This window comes from Bufo bufo, chromosome 5 (genome assembly GCF_905171765.1).
Source record: "Bufo bufo chromosome 5, aBufBuf1.1, whole genome shotgun sequence".
NCBI lineage: Eukaryota > Metazoa > Chordata > Amphibia > Anura > Bufonidae > Bufo > Bufo bufo.
Genome location: NC_053393.1, coordinates 380,336,801 through 380,352,237, shown reverse-complemented (window position 1 = coordinate 380,352,237; position 15,437 = coordinate 380,336,801). Strand labels below are relative to the sequence as shown.

Sequence of the window (15,437 nt, the reverse complement as noted above, 5' to 3'; positions counted from 1 at the left end):
AAGCTTTGATGTTCTGATTGAGAAAGAAAGAAAAGACCAGCAGGGGGCACCATAACAAGTATGCTACAGCAATATTTCAACACAGGAGCATTTTCAGAGCTGAACCCGGGCATAACCTCTTCTTCACCCAGTCCGCCCCTTTGAGTGGAGCATTGGAGCATTTCATGCCCTGCCCTGAACTGAATCGCTCAGGACAAGGGCTTTTTCAGCAGATCCGGTGACGTACCGGGTCTTTGTATAGGAATGCTAGGCGGAGGCTTTAGCCTAGCAGTGAGCCCAGGGATGGCACTAATGGGTGGGCTTTAGAGCTGCCCTAGCCTGTAAAACAGCGCTAATGCCCACCCATCACAGCCGATGACGTCACTGGGAACATTGCTAGGTGGAAGCCTAAAAATATTAACAAAAGAGCCCTCGCCCTGCGTGATACAGCACAGGGCAAGGGAGAGCATCGGAGCATAAAAAATGCTCAAGTCAGAGGGGCTACCTGGGTGAAGAAGGGGGTATGTCTGCGTTCAGCTCTGAACCTGGATAACCCCTTTAAATGATTCTGGAAAATGTTTGCATTGTATGAGGAATAGATAAATGTAATATTTAATCATGGACGCCAGGACCAAAGATACAGCATGCAGAATTCTTGTCAGGGTCTCTCTTTGTGACTTGACCACAGTATAAAGAGGTCTGTAAAGGAGTACTACTTCTTCTCCAATCACTTCACCCCACAATAGACCTACATTGACCATTGTAACATGAAGATACAGACAGTTTACAATGGTGACAGTAGTTTGGACCACACAATAACTCAAAGTGGTTTTTCTGGGACTACAAAAACATGGCTACTTTAGTGGAAAAATAGCACCACACCTCTCCCCAGGTTGTATGTGGTATTGCAGATCAGCCTCATTTACTTCAATGGAGCTGAGCTACAGTACTAGACGCAACCCATGGACAGGGGTGGTGCCGTTTTTGGAATAAGGCTGCCATATTTTTCTAGTCCTAAAGAACCTTTTATTTTATTTTTTATTTTTTTTAGAAAAAAACATGTTGCTGACAACTACCAACCAGCAGTGTTGTCGGAGATCTTCCTTATTGGTGGAAGAGATGGATTAGTGGTTCACAGCTTTTGTTGTACTCTGAAGTTGGAGATTTTATTAACCCTACGTTGGCTTCATTTTGTCCTTTGTCTACCGTGCATCACCATCAGTATGTGACTATGATGTCATTCGTTTCCAGGGAATAGCAGCAACGCATACTAATAACTTTTTACAGAAAAAAAAAAATGATATATGCGCTTTGGCTAATTAACGTTTTACTCATTTCTGGAGAAGAAGACGTTGCTTCATGATATCTGCTTCTTGGCCTCAAATTGCCTTTTAAGGACAATTCTTAGGAAAAAGTTTACTTTTCGCTGCTTTTCCATGGTAGAGCACATCTATCAATTCTTCATGCTGTTTTTTGGAGGCACAGTGTTCTGCTTACAAGTACCAGTCAGGCAGCCTGGTGACCTCACTCTGATTTAGAGCCCGCTCTCTAATCTTCAGTTCTAGGCATTCCAATGTCGGTGGGTAAGATTTCAGTTCAAACTTGTTGGCAAAAATGCTGTTAGAATTCATTAACCATTGCAGGTCCCCAGTTCCATAGATGCAGATATCTCGTATAAAATGTCCTGGGAAAGACAGTTAAAGAGGTAAGTAAATATAATATTTTTTTCATGGATTGCTCAAACAATACAGTTTTTTCCCCCAATATATTTAACCCTTTCAGCCCCAGAGTTTTTTTTCTTTTCGTTTTTGCGTTTTTGCGTTTTTCACCCCCTGCCATAACTTCACATAGTCATATGAGGGCTTGTTTTTTTTTGCGGGACAGGTTGCACTTTCAAATTCCACCATTTAATACTGCATGCGATGTAGCGGGGAGCTGGAAGAAAAATTCCAAATGGGGTGAAATTGAAAAAAAAAAAAAACACTTTTACGGCGTTCCCTATATGGTAAAACTGGCCAGTTACTTTCATTCTCCAGGTCAGTACGATTACGGTGATACTATATATGTATAGTGTTTCATGTGTTTTAATACTGGAAAAAAAATAAAGACCTTGAAAAAAAATATTTTTTTTCTTTTCACCTAATATTCTGACCTCTATAACTTTTTTGTGGTTCTGTGTATGGAGCTGTGTAAGGACTAATTTTTTTGCAGAGCAATCTGTACTTCCCATTGATACCATTTAGGCTGGGTTCACACGGGCGTTGCGGGAAAATGTGCGGGCGCGTTGCGGGAACACCCGCGATTTTTCAGCGCGAGTGCAAAACATTGTAATGCGTTTTGCACTCGCGTGAGAAAAATCACATTAATTACAGGTAAAGGACCTTTGGTGACGTCACTCCAGTCATCACATGATCCATCACCATGGTAAAAGATCATGTGATGGATCATGTGATGACCGGAGTGACGTCACCAAAGGTCCTTTACCTGTAATTAATGCTCACCACAGGTCCTGTTCAGCAAAGGAGACAGAAGGAGATGCCGGGCTACGCGATCAAGTGGACTAAGGTGAGTTAAATTATTATTATTTTTTTTTAACCCCTCCAGCGCTAGTTTACTATGCATTCTGTATTCAGAATGCTATTATTTTCCCTTATAACCATGTTATAAGGGAAAATAATAATGATCGGGTCTCCATCCCGATCGTCTCCTAGCAACCGTGCGTGAAAATCGCACCGCATCCACACTTGCTTGCGGATGCGTGCGATTTTCACGCAACCCCATTCATTTCTATGGGGCCTGCGTTGCGTGAAAAACGCAGAATATAGAGCATGCTGTGATTTTCACCAACGCACAAGTGATGCGTGAAAATCACCGCTCATCTAAACAGCCCCATTAAAATGAATGGGTGGGGATTCCGTGCGGGTGCAATACGTTCACCTACCGCTTTGCACCCGCACGGAAATCTCGCCCGTGTGAACGCAGCCTTAGGGGTGTTTTTGGCTTTTTGATAACTTTTTATTAATTTTTTTTTGTGGGAGTATATACACTGATGGCAATATGCCAGGATACGCACCTCCTAGCTTCTGAAAAGCTGAGGGCAGGACAGAATCAGCAGCACACATAGCACGCTATGTCAAATATTTTTTTTTACACTGAGCCACGCCTTTAACTTCACTTAGTGCCGTATGTGCCCCCACACAGTAGTTATGTCCCCTTAGTGCCCCCACACAGTAGTTATGTCCCCTTAGTGCTCCCACACAGTAGTTATGTCCCTTTAGTGCATGGTTTCTGAACTCCGGTCCTCGGGACCCACCTACCAGTCAGGATTTGAGAATATACCACTGAATGAATACCTGTGGTAAGTCCTGATGCATGAACACTAATTATATCACCTGCTCAATACTAAGGAAATCCTGAAAACATGACTGGTAGGTGGGTCCCGAGGACTGGAGTTGAGAAACCCTGCTTTAGTGCCTCCTCACAGTATGAATGCCCTGTACTTGCCCCCACACTGTAGTTATGCCTCTTAGTGCCTCTACACATTAGTTATGCCCACTTAGTGCTCCCACACAGTAGTTATGCCCCTTAGTACCCCACACACTAGTTATGTCCCCTTGATTCCCCCACAAAGTAGTTATTCTCCCTACTGCCATCACACAATAGTTATGTCCCTTTAGTGCCCCACACAGTAGTTATCCTCCCTTAGTGCCCCCTCACAGTAAGTATGACCATAGCTGCTCCCCTCACAATAGTACTGCCCAGTTAGAACCCCCCTCACAATAGTACTGCCCACCTAGAACTGCCCCCTCTCAGAATAGTGCTACCCCCTTAGTACCACTTCAAAATAGTGCTCCCCCAGGGGCACAGCTATAGGGGAAGCAACTGCTTTGGGGCCCAAACTTAGAAGGGGCCCACCCAGGAGGACTAAAATATTTTATTGTCAAGGCGCTCTCAACAGTATTATAAAATTACATTATATACAGAGATACTGTAGGAAGTGTACTGAGCAGCTGTCGGGCCTGGTCTGAGAGAGCGATCTTGACTAGCCACAGGAGTGGGGATTGCACGGGAGCAGGGGGTTGCATTTCTAGTTATGCCACTGTGCTGCCCCTTTGGTGTCCACCTTACAACAGGGCTGCCCCCTTAGTGGTCCCGTCACAATAATGCTGCCCCCCTAATGCCCCCCCACAAGAGTGCTGCCCCCTTACTATCCCTTCACAATAGTGCTGCCCCTTTAGTGTCCGCCTTTCAATAGTGCTGCCCTGTTATATTACAGTTGTCCTCCTAGTGCCCCTCTTCCAATAGTGTTTCCCCCTCAAATAGTGAAGCCACTGTAGTTTGAATAGAATAAAAAAGTAATTCTTACCTAGCCCTGTTCCCCTAATAAGTGAAGCAGATCATCCCCTGGCTTGTGCTCTCCAATTGTCACGAGGGTGTCTAGAACCACGCCTGACTCCGTTGTACCCGGGGTCAGGAGGTCGTGGCGGTTGGCTGCGCGCTCTATGTAAGATAGGGCTGTTTCCTTATGGTAGCTTTCTGGGTTTGCTTTGCAAACCCTTTTTGGCTCACTCAGGGATCCGTAGCTCCTTCTCCTCAGCTGTTCCTTGTCCAGCACTCCCAACCTCCTTATATTCCCCTCTCACACTTCTCTGGTTGCCAGATATAGAGCTTCCTGCCTGGACTTCTATTCTGACCCTCTGGAGCTGTGTTGCTGCGTTCTCTGGTTGTTGGTCCAGAACGCTACCCTCCGGATCCCTGTTGGACCTTTGTGGTCTGCTGTGGTCACCCACCTGGGTGTATGTGTTTGTCTGTATTGTTTGTCCTCTCCCTGGTGTTTCCCTCTTAGTGTCAGTGGTGCGGACTAGCGATCCCACCGGCCCGTTCACTATCTAGGGCTCATTTTAGGGAAAGCCAGGGTTTAGGCACGTGATCGCCGCAAGGGTGAGGAACCCGTCTAGGGATGTCAGGGAAGTCAGGTGCCAGCCGCAAGGTGAGTCAGGGGTCACCACCTTTCCCTCTCCCTTGGGCAGGGCTTTCCCTTTTCCCTCCCTGTGCGTGTCGCCGGTCATTACACCAATGCAATACAGCAGGTGCAATTATGTCACCGCATCCAGCATGCTGGAGAGCGCAAAGGCTGGGGAATGGTGGAGCAGGGAGCAGATGGCTTCCTGCTTTACTATGGTATTCAACTGTATCTACATCCTCTTCAATGTTCCTGGTAAGAAAATTGCTTTAATAATGTCACAATAGATGTGATTATTTTAGGAGGAGGCGCCCTCTTATAATTCCTGGCGGTGGCTATAGAATATTGTTTGGTTTGCACTAGGACACAGGTTACACGAAATAATCCACAGCAGTTATCCCCCTGATGCCGGCTCACCATAAACACATACGCAAGGTCTCCTAAAGACATATCTGATTATTCCCCTGATGTCTACACTGCTATGGAGATACAACAGAGGAATCTCAGATGATGAAATGTACAGTCATTTTCCCATTAATATTCATAGGATGAAAGAAGATATTCACAATGACAAACGTTTCTTCCATTGTACGTAAGCACCAATGTAATACGTGTTCTGTACATACATGTACAGGAAGCAACTCAAGAACTACTGCCTGTCAAACTGCTGTTGTATTAAAAAGCAGAAAAAAGTGTAAGGATGCAGCAGAGCTGAGTTTGTCAGATTTCATTTTATTGCAGTAGCATGATAGGTTAATGCTCTGAGCTCCAGCTGTTGTTAAACTACAACTCCCAGCATGGCCAAATCATGTATCAGTCAACCTGAAAATAGATGAAAGTTAATAATTGTGGTCCATATTTATTAATAATGATATTAATAATGTGTTCTGTACCAATGAAATGGGAGAGGGCAGTTGGAATGAACTGCACCTGATTTATTAAATTGGGAAGAATAGTTAATAAATGAATAAATAAATAATAAATCTGGTGTATTTGGATTTGTCTCACTGGATTTCTTTTTACACCTGCTCTGGGTAGATCTACCTTTGCATCACTAATTTATGCTTTTTTAAGAAACCTTTTGCCTTTGAAAAATGAGGTTAAGAAATGCATGTACAGTTTCCTTTGCGCCGCAATCTTTTCCCTGCCCCCGTCAGGTCTTAAAAAGTGTGCGTGGCGTGGGTGGGGAAGGGGACGGGCCGGCAGTTCTATCTTATTTACCATTTTCTCCACCTGTTTTAGGCCTCTTTCACACGTGCGTCGCGTGTGAGGGCCGGATAGGATGCGGGTGCATCGCTGGGAAAATTGTGCGATTTTGCCTGCGAGTGGGGTGAGTTTTGTATGCGATTGCATTGCGTTATTCAGTTTTTTTCACGTGTGAGAAAAAATTTAATGTGGTACCCAGACCCAAACCCGGACTTCTTCACAGAAGTTCGGGTTTGGGTTAGGTATTCTGTAGATTTTAATATTTTCCCTTATAACATGGTTATAAGGGAAAATAATAGCATTCTTAATACAGAATGCTAAGTAAATTAGGGATGGAGGGGTTAATTTTTTATTTATTTAACTCACCTCATCCACTTGTTCACGCAGCCAGGCTTGTCTTTTTTCTTCTTCTTTGATGACCTGGGAGAAAAGGACCTTTGGTGATGTCACTGCGCTCATCACATGGTCCATCACCATGGTGATGGACCATGTGATGGACCATGTGATGAGCGCAGTGACATCACCAAAGGTCCTTTTCCTCCCAGGTCATCAAAGAAGAAGAAAGAAGACAAGCCGAACAAGTGTATAAGGTGAGTTTAATTTTAATTTTATTTTTTTAACTCCTCCATTCCTAATTTACTTAGCATTCTGTATTAAGAATGCTATTATTATCGGGTCCCCATCCCGATCGTCACCTAGAAACCATGAGTGAAAATCACACCGCATCTGCACTTTCTTGCGGATGCTTGCGATTTTCACGCAGCCCCATTCACTTCTATGGGGCCTGCGTTGCGTGAAAAACGCACAATATACAGCTTGATGCGCTTTTCATGCAATGCACAAGTAATGCGTGAAAATCACCGCTCATGTGCACAGCCCCATAGAAATGAATGGGTCCGGATTCAGTGCGGGTGCAATGCGGTGTGAAAGGGGCCTTAGGCATAAAAAATGGTCTAAATGTAAGACAGCAAGGAAGCTGTCTTACATTTAGAACTGGATACGCCAGGTTATGGAGAGGCCGGTGCCTCTTCCTAACTGCAGCGGATCCACTGCGAGTGCAGGGCTTTATTAAGACCGGCATCTAAAAGGCTGGTCTTAATAAATGTGCCCCTATTTCTTTTAGAAAATGGTGATACAAAAACATCATCTTTTTTCAACAATGTTTTTATTGTGTAAAACTGAATAAAAAGACAGATTTGGTATTGCAGTGTCCATAACTACCTGTTCTATGAAAATATCACATATCTACCCCGTCAGGTGAATGTCGTAAAAAATAAAAACCATGCCCGAACATCCATTTTTTGTTCAACTGATTATTATCAAGTGATCAAAAAAAAACTATGTACCCCAAATTAATACCAATCAAAACATCAACTCATCCTGCAAAAAACGAACTCCCACACAAGACCATCACCAGAAAAAGAATGCAAATATAGCTCTCAGAAAATGGTGCCACAAAAACGTGATTCTTTAAAAAAAAAAAATGCTTTAATTGTGTAAAAGTAGCAAAACGTAAAATAAAAAGTATCTAAAATTGGTATCCCTGTAATTGTACTGAACAGCAGAATAAAGTTATGTCCCACACAGTGCACTGCCTTTTCTTTATCCTGCATCCCATAAACCGAATTAAAAAAATGATCAAAAAATCCTTTGCACCAAAATTAGTACCAATAATAATGGCAACTGATCTGCAAAAAATAAGCAGGTCAGCTCCGTCAAGAGAAAAATAAAAACTATTTGTTGTCAGAAAATAGTTGCACTGGTACCCAGAGGCTGTTGGAAAGCAACATGGCGCCCATAAACCAATCCATTAAAATATGTGTTGCAAAAGCTAAAAGGTGGTCTTTCCCTTCTGAACCCTGCAGTGTATCCAAACAGTTCACATTTAGGCCTCATGCACACGACCGTTGTGTGCATCCGCGTCCGTGGTTCCGTTTTCCGTTTTTTTTTTGCGGCTCCATTGACTTTCAATGGGTCCGTGGAAAAAATCGGAAAATGCACCGTTTGGCAGCCGCATCCGTGATCCGGGTTTCCTGGCCATGAAAAAAATATGACCTGTCCTATTTTTTTCACAGTCAACGGTTCGCGGACCCATTCAAGTCAATGGGTCCGTGAAAAATCACGGATGCACACAAGATTGTCATCCGCGTCCGTGATCCGTGTCCGTTTTTTCCTATCATTTTAATGACAAACTTGACTTCGATTTTTTTTTCATTTTTCATGTCCGTGGATCCTCCAAAAATCAAGGAAGACCCACGGACGAAAAAACGGTCACGGATCACGGACCTACGGACGCCGTTTTTGCGGACCTTAAAAAAAAACGGTCGTGTGCATGAGGCCTTAGGCTTATTTCGCACGAGCGATACGGAATCAGAGTCAGAGTCTGTTCGGGATAAAACCAGATGGTTTTGCACACAAGTTGAATCAGGTTTGTCTGCGGTTGCGATCCATGTTTACATTTTTTCCACGTGGGTGCAATCAATTTTTGATACATTTTTCATGCATTTGAAAAAAAAACTGAAGAAAAACACTCCACATCTCCTAGCAACCATCAATGAAAAACATTGCGTCTGGATTGCATCTGGAGGCCTTTTGGGTTTTTTTAACGCATGCCCCATTTATTTCTATGGGGCCAGGGCTGCGTGAAAAACACGCAATATAGAACAAGCTGAGATTTTTCCTGAACACAGCGAAGATCAGTGTGCACATTGAAATGAATGGGTCAGGATTCAGTCTGGATGCTATCCGTTCGTAACACGCATCACATCTGGACGGAAAACCCGCTCGAGTGTAAGAGACCTTATGGCATTTCTACACCCAGTAGAACCCACCTAGCAATTTAAGGGGTGTGGTGTGTCTTAGATGGCACAAGCTGGGCACAGCTTATTGGGCCTGAAGTGCCAAATATGTAAAAAACTTGCAATTTTCATTTTGAACCATCACCTGCTCAATCATTTCTGCTCACGTCACTCCTTGATAAATAAGTTGGCGGTGTACATTCCAAAAAGAGGTCACTTATTGGGGGTTTTCACTGTACAGGTACCTCAGGGATAGGGTCTCTGTTAGGGCTCGTTCACACGACCGTGTGAAGCCCATGCCCGTATTGAGGACCGTATTTGCGGATCCGCAATACACGGGTCCCGTTCCATGGCCCTTCCGCCTCATGGATGCGGACCCATTCATTTCACACCTGGCCATGGAACAGCTAAGAAGCTAATTGTCCCATTAGTTTTGGTTCTTTAACAAGTGGGAGGCACATATGCAAACTGTAATCCCTACACAGTTCACCTGATTTGGATGTAAATACCCTCACATTAAAGCTGACAGTCTGCAGTTAAAGCACATCTTGTTCGTTTCATTTCAAATCCATTGTGGTGGTGTATAGAGCCAAAAATGTTAGAATTGTGTAGATGTCCCAATATTTATGGACCTGACTGTAGGTATCTCTAATTGGTGTAATTAATAGAACCAGTAAGGAAAATCTATTGTCCATTGTCAGCTTAATCTATAAGCTGACCTATACTGCTGAGGACAGTGATTGCCTGCAGAAGTCACAAGACATATAGCTGCAGCCTGTAAACGAGCAGTGGCAGGAGGACCCACATTGCAGAGAGAGGTGCTGGAGAAGGAGATAAGTATGCAGTACCTCAGAACAGGGTCACTGCAAAAGATTTGTTATGTTACATTTTTAAGTGAAATGTTTGGATTAATTAAATTTGTATACTTAACAGCATATTATGGATAAGTCAGGGTTAACACTATGACTCAAAACCTTTAGGTTGCCAGGATTTGGACCTGGGTGTGCCCCCTGGTTTGTCAGTCAGTCGAGAACCTGTGCTTAGCTGGAAGACCTATTTTGTGCAAGCTCCTCAGAGCTAGGCCTGAAAACCATTAGCTACCCAAGGAAGCTACTCTACTACAAAAGTGCCCCAGAGAGAAAAGAAAATAGAAGGTCCAGAATCTACAAGGCCATGCATTGGAGTTAGTCAGCAAAGAATTGTGTTTGCTTATTGGAGAAAGAGACTTTGCTACTGTGAGAAGGAATATTCCTAAGCCCCCCTCCCACACTTTGAGACTATTTGGCCAGCCATATCTAAAATCTGTACACCTCAGCCTAGCAATTACAGAACATCTACCCATTACCTCAATTGCATGCCTATGGTTCTGCAGAGAAATTTTAGAAAGACAGAGAGAAGGAGTACCACAATTCCCATCATTGCTGCTATCCATACATTGCTGTTGGGGATGAACTGCACTGTGATTTGCTTGGAACACTATGCTGATACTGTTGAATATGCTTCTACCCCTATTCTACACTTTAGTAAAGAGAGATTTATTTATATCAACTGGCCTGATAATCACCATCCGCCGGCCATCTCCTTCCACACTCCTGCCATACACCCTGCCAAAAGCACTTAACACCAAGGGAACCCCAACCACCACCATGCAGGAACAGCAACACCAGAGTGTGCCCTGAGGGAAGAAAGGGAGCACCCTCCTGTCACTGTACAGCTACTACCACTCCCATTCTCCACTCGCTCTTTCTGGGCCCACTGTAAGTATAGCATCATTTTTTATTTATTTTTGACAATTCAAGGGCTTATCCAAGATTTTATCTCAGACAACCTCTTTAAAGAGGACCTTTCACCTCTCCTGTCATGCCTGTTTTAATAGCTTCATGCATTCCCCATGTAATAACAATTCTGGATCATCTATTCTTATATCTGTTGTGCCATTCCTTTATTATTTATATAAGAAGTTATGAATGAATTGCTATTAGCCTTCAGTAAGGGTACAGAGGGGAGGTAACAAGTTGGGGGGGTGTACCCGCACAGACTCACTCTATCCAATCAGTGCTGCCAGACTGTGCAGGTACACTCCCTCAATTGGTTACCACCCCTCTGTACCCTTACTGCAGACTGCTAGTAATTCATTCATAACTTCTAGTAGAAATAATAAAGGAATGGCACAACATCCAGACATACAGATATTTGTACCAGACTTAAAAAACTCAATGCAATTCTGTTGCCTCTGCTCAAGAAAATGTACATGATGTGAACATAGGAAATCTGAAGGCAAGTTACATGATAATTACATATCCAAGATATATCTTTGTATAATAGAAAGTTATAGAATTTTCCAATATACTTTCTGTATCATTTCTCTACAGCTTCCAAGTACTACCAACTGCTTGCTGTCTCTTAATAGAAATCTATATTGTTTACTCCTCTAAGGGATAAAAATCCATCTTGGTCATGAGATGAACAGAGCTACATGACTTCTTCGAAGAAAGAAGTCTTTTTTTATTCAAATACTGTAACCAACTAAAAGGGAGTCACCACAATGGCTTGTAGGGCTAGCACAGCTAAAAATAATGAATCATTGCACCTTCCATGCTATTGTACCAGTGTTATTTCTTGTTTTAGAAGAATGTTGTGACTTAATGTTGAGTCTTTGTCAAAATCTTTGGTATAATGTACCATATACAAGTCTTACTTATTGATGGATCCCTGCATGGATCATGATGATTGCAATACCACTCACTTGTTTTGTCACAGTTGTGAATGTATCTTAGGAATGATAAAAATTTTAATAAAATAAAAAATAATGAATTATTGCTTCATTCTGGAGAAAAAGTTACATGCACAAAGGACAGGTCCAAGCCACTCGGTGCACTTAACTGCTCATTTGCATATAGTTTAAAAGCACACGTCACGCCCGCCTCTCCTCCCCACTGCTCGGCTGCCCTATTGACCGCTGATTTCGGCGTCTCTCGTCCCTTCCTGCTGCCTCCTTTGTCTTCGTGCCGGGACCGCGGATCGTGGATCTGAACGAGCGGTGACGGCGTTCCTGCTCCTTCCTTCCTTCTCCTGCTGCCCGGTGCCTCCTGAGCCAGTCCCTGCGTGCTCATCGGCGTTTGGATGGCTTCTGCTGCAGCGTGCTGCGCGCCCTATTGTCACATCGGGGCTTGAGTGGTCGCTCCTCTGGCCGTTCCTCTCCGTTCGGTCCTTCGTTTGATCCCCCGCCTGTCTGCAGCTTGTGATCCTCCGGAGAGCATCCCCCTGCTTTCTCCAGCTGGGCACCTGGGCACCTCTACAGTGAACCGAAGATTGGTGAGATTGTTCCTGTATTCCGCCCCCCCACTAATATTAACTAACTGAGTAACTAACTGAGTAACTGAGTAACCAGTTAAAATCTGCTTGTGGGGGTAGAGAGAGAGGGGGGTGCCTGGTGAGGAAAATATTATAGAGGAGAGAGGGGGAAAGAAAGGGGGAAAAAAAAGTGGACGAGGGAAGAAAAAGAGAAAGAAAAAGAAAAAAAAAAAAGGAGAAAGAAAGATACTAAAAGGAAAAAAAGAAGAAAAAAGGATAAAGTGAAAAAAAAAAAAAAAAAAAAAGGGAAATAGCACCCAAGGCAAGTAGGCACTCTGTGGATCTTTCTGGTCAGAAATTGGCCGTCAAACCCTCCAAAGGAGGAAAAATAGACCAATTTTTGAGGTCCCCAAGGGTCAGGCGGGCCGAAGGATATTAGCTCTAAAAAGAATGATAACTCTGAAGTGATTGAATCCGAATTACAAAAAGCTTCTGGGTACCCCCAAGGGGAGGAGGGAATAGACCGAGAAGATGTTACTAACCCCAATCCCTCACCGTTAAAATAAATTTTATTGGCAGTAAAACAGAATGGGGACCTAATACAGGCTATTACGACCCAGCTTGGCGCAATTCAAGTTGATTTGGGACTGATTAGGGATGATCTGTCTAAAATCCGAGATAGAGTTAATAATGTGGAGAGCTCTATGGCTATTATGCAGAATGAATACAAAGAAATAAATACTGAGATGTCCACGTTGAAGACAGTTTTTAATCTCCTTAAAAAAAAGGTGGTGGATCTGGAAGATAGATCACGAAGGTACAATGTAATTATCTACTGTAATTACATTTTTAATGTACTATATATATTCTTTATTCATTCAGTCACAGAGAAAATTAAAATAATGAAGCATCTGAAAAAAAGAAAAAAGAGCAGCAAAATTTAATATGTTGATATTTTGAGACAGCCAGTGGGTTATTTAGTTCTCAAATAGATGATTATTATTATCATTACATTGAATATGTTTATTGTAATTTCTAGATTTATTGTATCCCATGTCTACTATTGATTTCTCTTTTCTGTAATACTCTTAAAGATGTAATTGTATCACATACAGCATAGTACCTTGTTGCAACAATGTAGAGAATTGTTGCACCTTATGATTTGTATCTCCGTTCCCATGGTGATGTGACTTCATCACGTTCGACGCCCATGTAGGCGGCCTTTTTAAATGTGTTTCATGCAATAGTTCATTATGCTTGACAAAGGCTCACACCTGAGCCGAAACACGTGTCGCATCTGTGCTATTTCCTCCTATGCTGAAATAAAAGTTTGAAGATTCCACCTTTGAAGTGCCGGTCTTCTGTTCCATAATGTAAGAATCCTGGGGATCCCAGAGGGCGCGGAAGATAAGAACCCTACTCAATTCATACAAACGTTGATTCTTGAAAATTTTGGGAGGGAAAATTTTTCGCCCTCGTTTCTAGTAGAAAGAGCCCATCGCATCCCAGGCGGTAAAGTAATTCCTGGGAAACAACCACGGACACTCCTTGCAAAAATGCTGATTTCAAGAGACAGAGATACAGTACTAAGGCGGGCGAGGGAATGTACCCCTGTTCTCCACGATGGAAATAGACTGGACTTTTTCCCAGACTTTTCAAAAGATGTCCAAGAAAAGAGACGCTCATTTATTACCGTTAAAAAGAGATTACGAGAAAGGGATATTAAGTATTCACTTGTCTTCCCAGCCAAACTCCGGATTATTTTTAATGATACAACTTTATTTTTTGATACGCCGGATAAAGCTGCGGAGTGGCTTGAACGAAACGATATGTGATCTAACTGTTTAAGGCTCTGTTGGGAACAACAGATCAATAGTTGACAGATTATGTTTTTTACCTTTCCCCTTCTCTGTTTAATTAGCGGGCAGGCCGTCGAGTGGAGGGGTGGGGGGGGGATGGTCCTAGGCGAGAGATCTGCTGCTTTATGCGGTGGATTATTTGGATTGGGCGGTTGGACGGGACAGGGGGGTTGGTTGGGGGGGCTGTGATGTGTCTAGTATGGGGAAGAGATGTGTTTTTTTTCTAGAATTATTCCTTATAATGTCAATTAGAAGTCTTACCTGGAATGTCAGGGGCCTGGGGGATAGAAGAAAGAGACAAGCGGTTTTTGACCTGATGCGCTTACACCTCCCAGCCATTGTATGTTTGATAGAAACACATTTTACTGGGGAGACCTCCAGGGTGGCCACCAGGGGATGGGCTGCGCACACGTATCACTCTACCTTCTCTAGTCATTCTAGGGGAGTGACTGTCTATATTCATAGAACGATTGATTTTACGTGCGAGGAATACTCTGTTGACCACCAGGGGAGATTTGTCTTCCTATATTGTAAGCTGGCGGGGAAGATGTGTATTCTGGCCTTTGTCTATATTCCACCTCCATTTGCTTTTTCAGTACTTAATTCTCTGCTAAAATTTATGGATAAATGGCCAGAATGTCTTACATTGATTATGGGAGACTTTAACTGTGTTATCAATCCCGCGGTCGACAGGGTTTCTATGGGTGTCAAGGGAGACGCCTCTGTTCAGGGGTCCCCCTTGGCACCCCCTTGGCACGTTTTTGCTTGGAGGCCGGGTTCGAGGATGTTTGGGGAAGTTTGGGACAGGGGAGTAGGGTTTTTCATGCATCAGTAAATTAGAAAGATCTATGTCTAGAATAGATCATGCTCTGATTAATAAAAAATATGTGCGATATGTTAAACGAATGAAGTATGAGACCAGGTCACTCTCGGACCATCTACCCCTACTCCTCGAACTTTGCCTGACCCATGATAAACAAACGGGGAGGTCTCCATTTAGACTTAACCCTATCAGTAATAAAGAATCATGAAACAATACAAAAGGAAATTAACCAATTCTGGGAGGCTAATTATACTTCAGCAAAAACACAAGTAGTATGGGACACCTTCAAGGCTTATATGAGGGGAATAATGGTTAGTAATATCGCCAACCTGAGAAAGGAGTATGGGGAAAAGGAGGAAAATGTAAAAGAACAAGCTTCCTCAGCTACACATTCCTTTTATATAAGTAGGACAGAGAAAAACAGGGAAATGATGCAGAAGACCACACAATCATACTCTAACTTTTTGCTGGAGAAGGCCCAACAGAGTTTATTCTTTAATGGTCAAAAATATTTC

At 43.1% G+C, this 15,437-nt stretch overlaps 1 protein-coding gene across 2 annotated transcripts in view; it reads right to left on the bottom strand.

Moving 5' to 3' along the window:
* Window positions 1-1,033: 1,033 nt before the first annotated feature.
* LOC121001896 (N-acetyllactosaminide beta-1,6-N-acetylglucosaminyl-transferase-like) overlaps window positions 1,034-15,437 on the bottom strand; it is a 151,228-nt gene continuing 136,824 nt past the window's right edge. The window contains exon 3 of one of the 2 annotated variants that reach the window (XM_040433137.1): window positions 1,034-1,663. In XM_040433137.1, the coding sequence (XP_040289071.1) occupies window positions 1,473-1,663 (191 nt within the window). In that variant the 3' untranslated portion in view covers window positions 1,034-1,472. The remainder of the gene's footprint in view (window positions 1,664-15,437) is intronic. The other variant, XM_040433138.1, reaches the window with a different exon arrangement.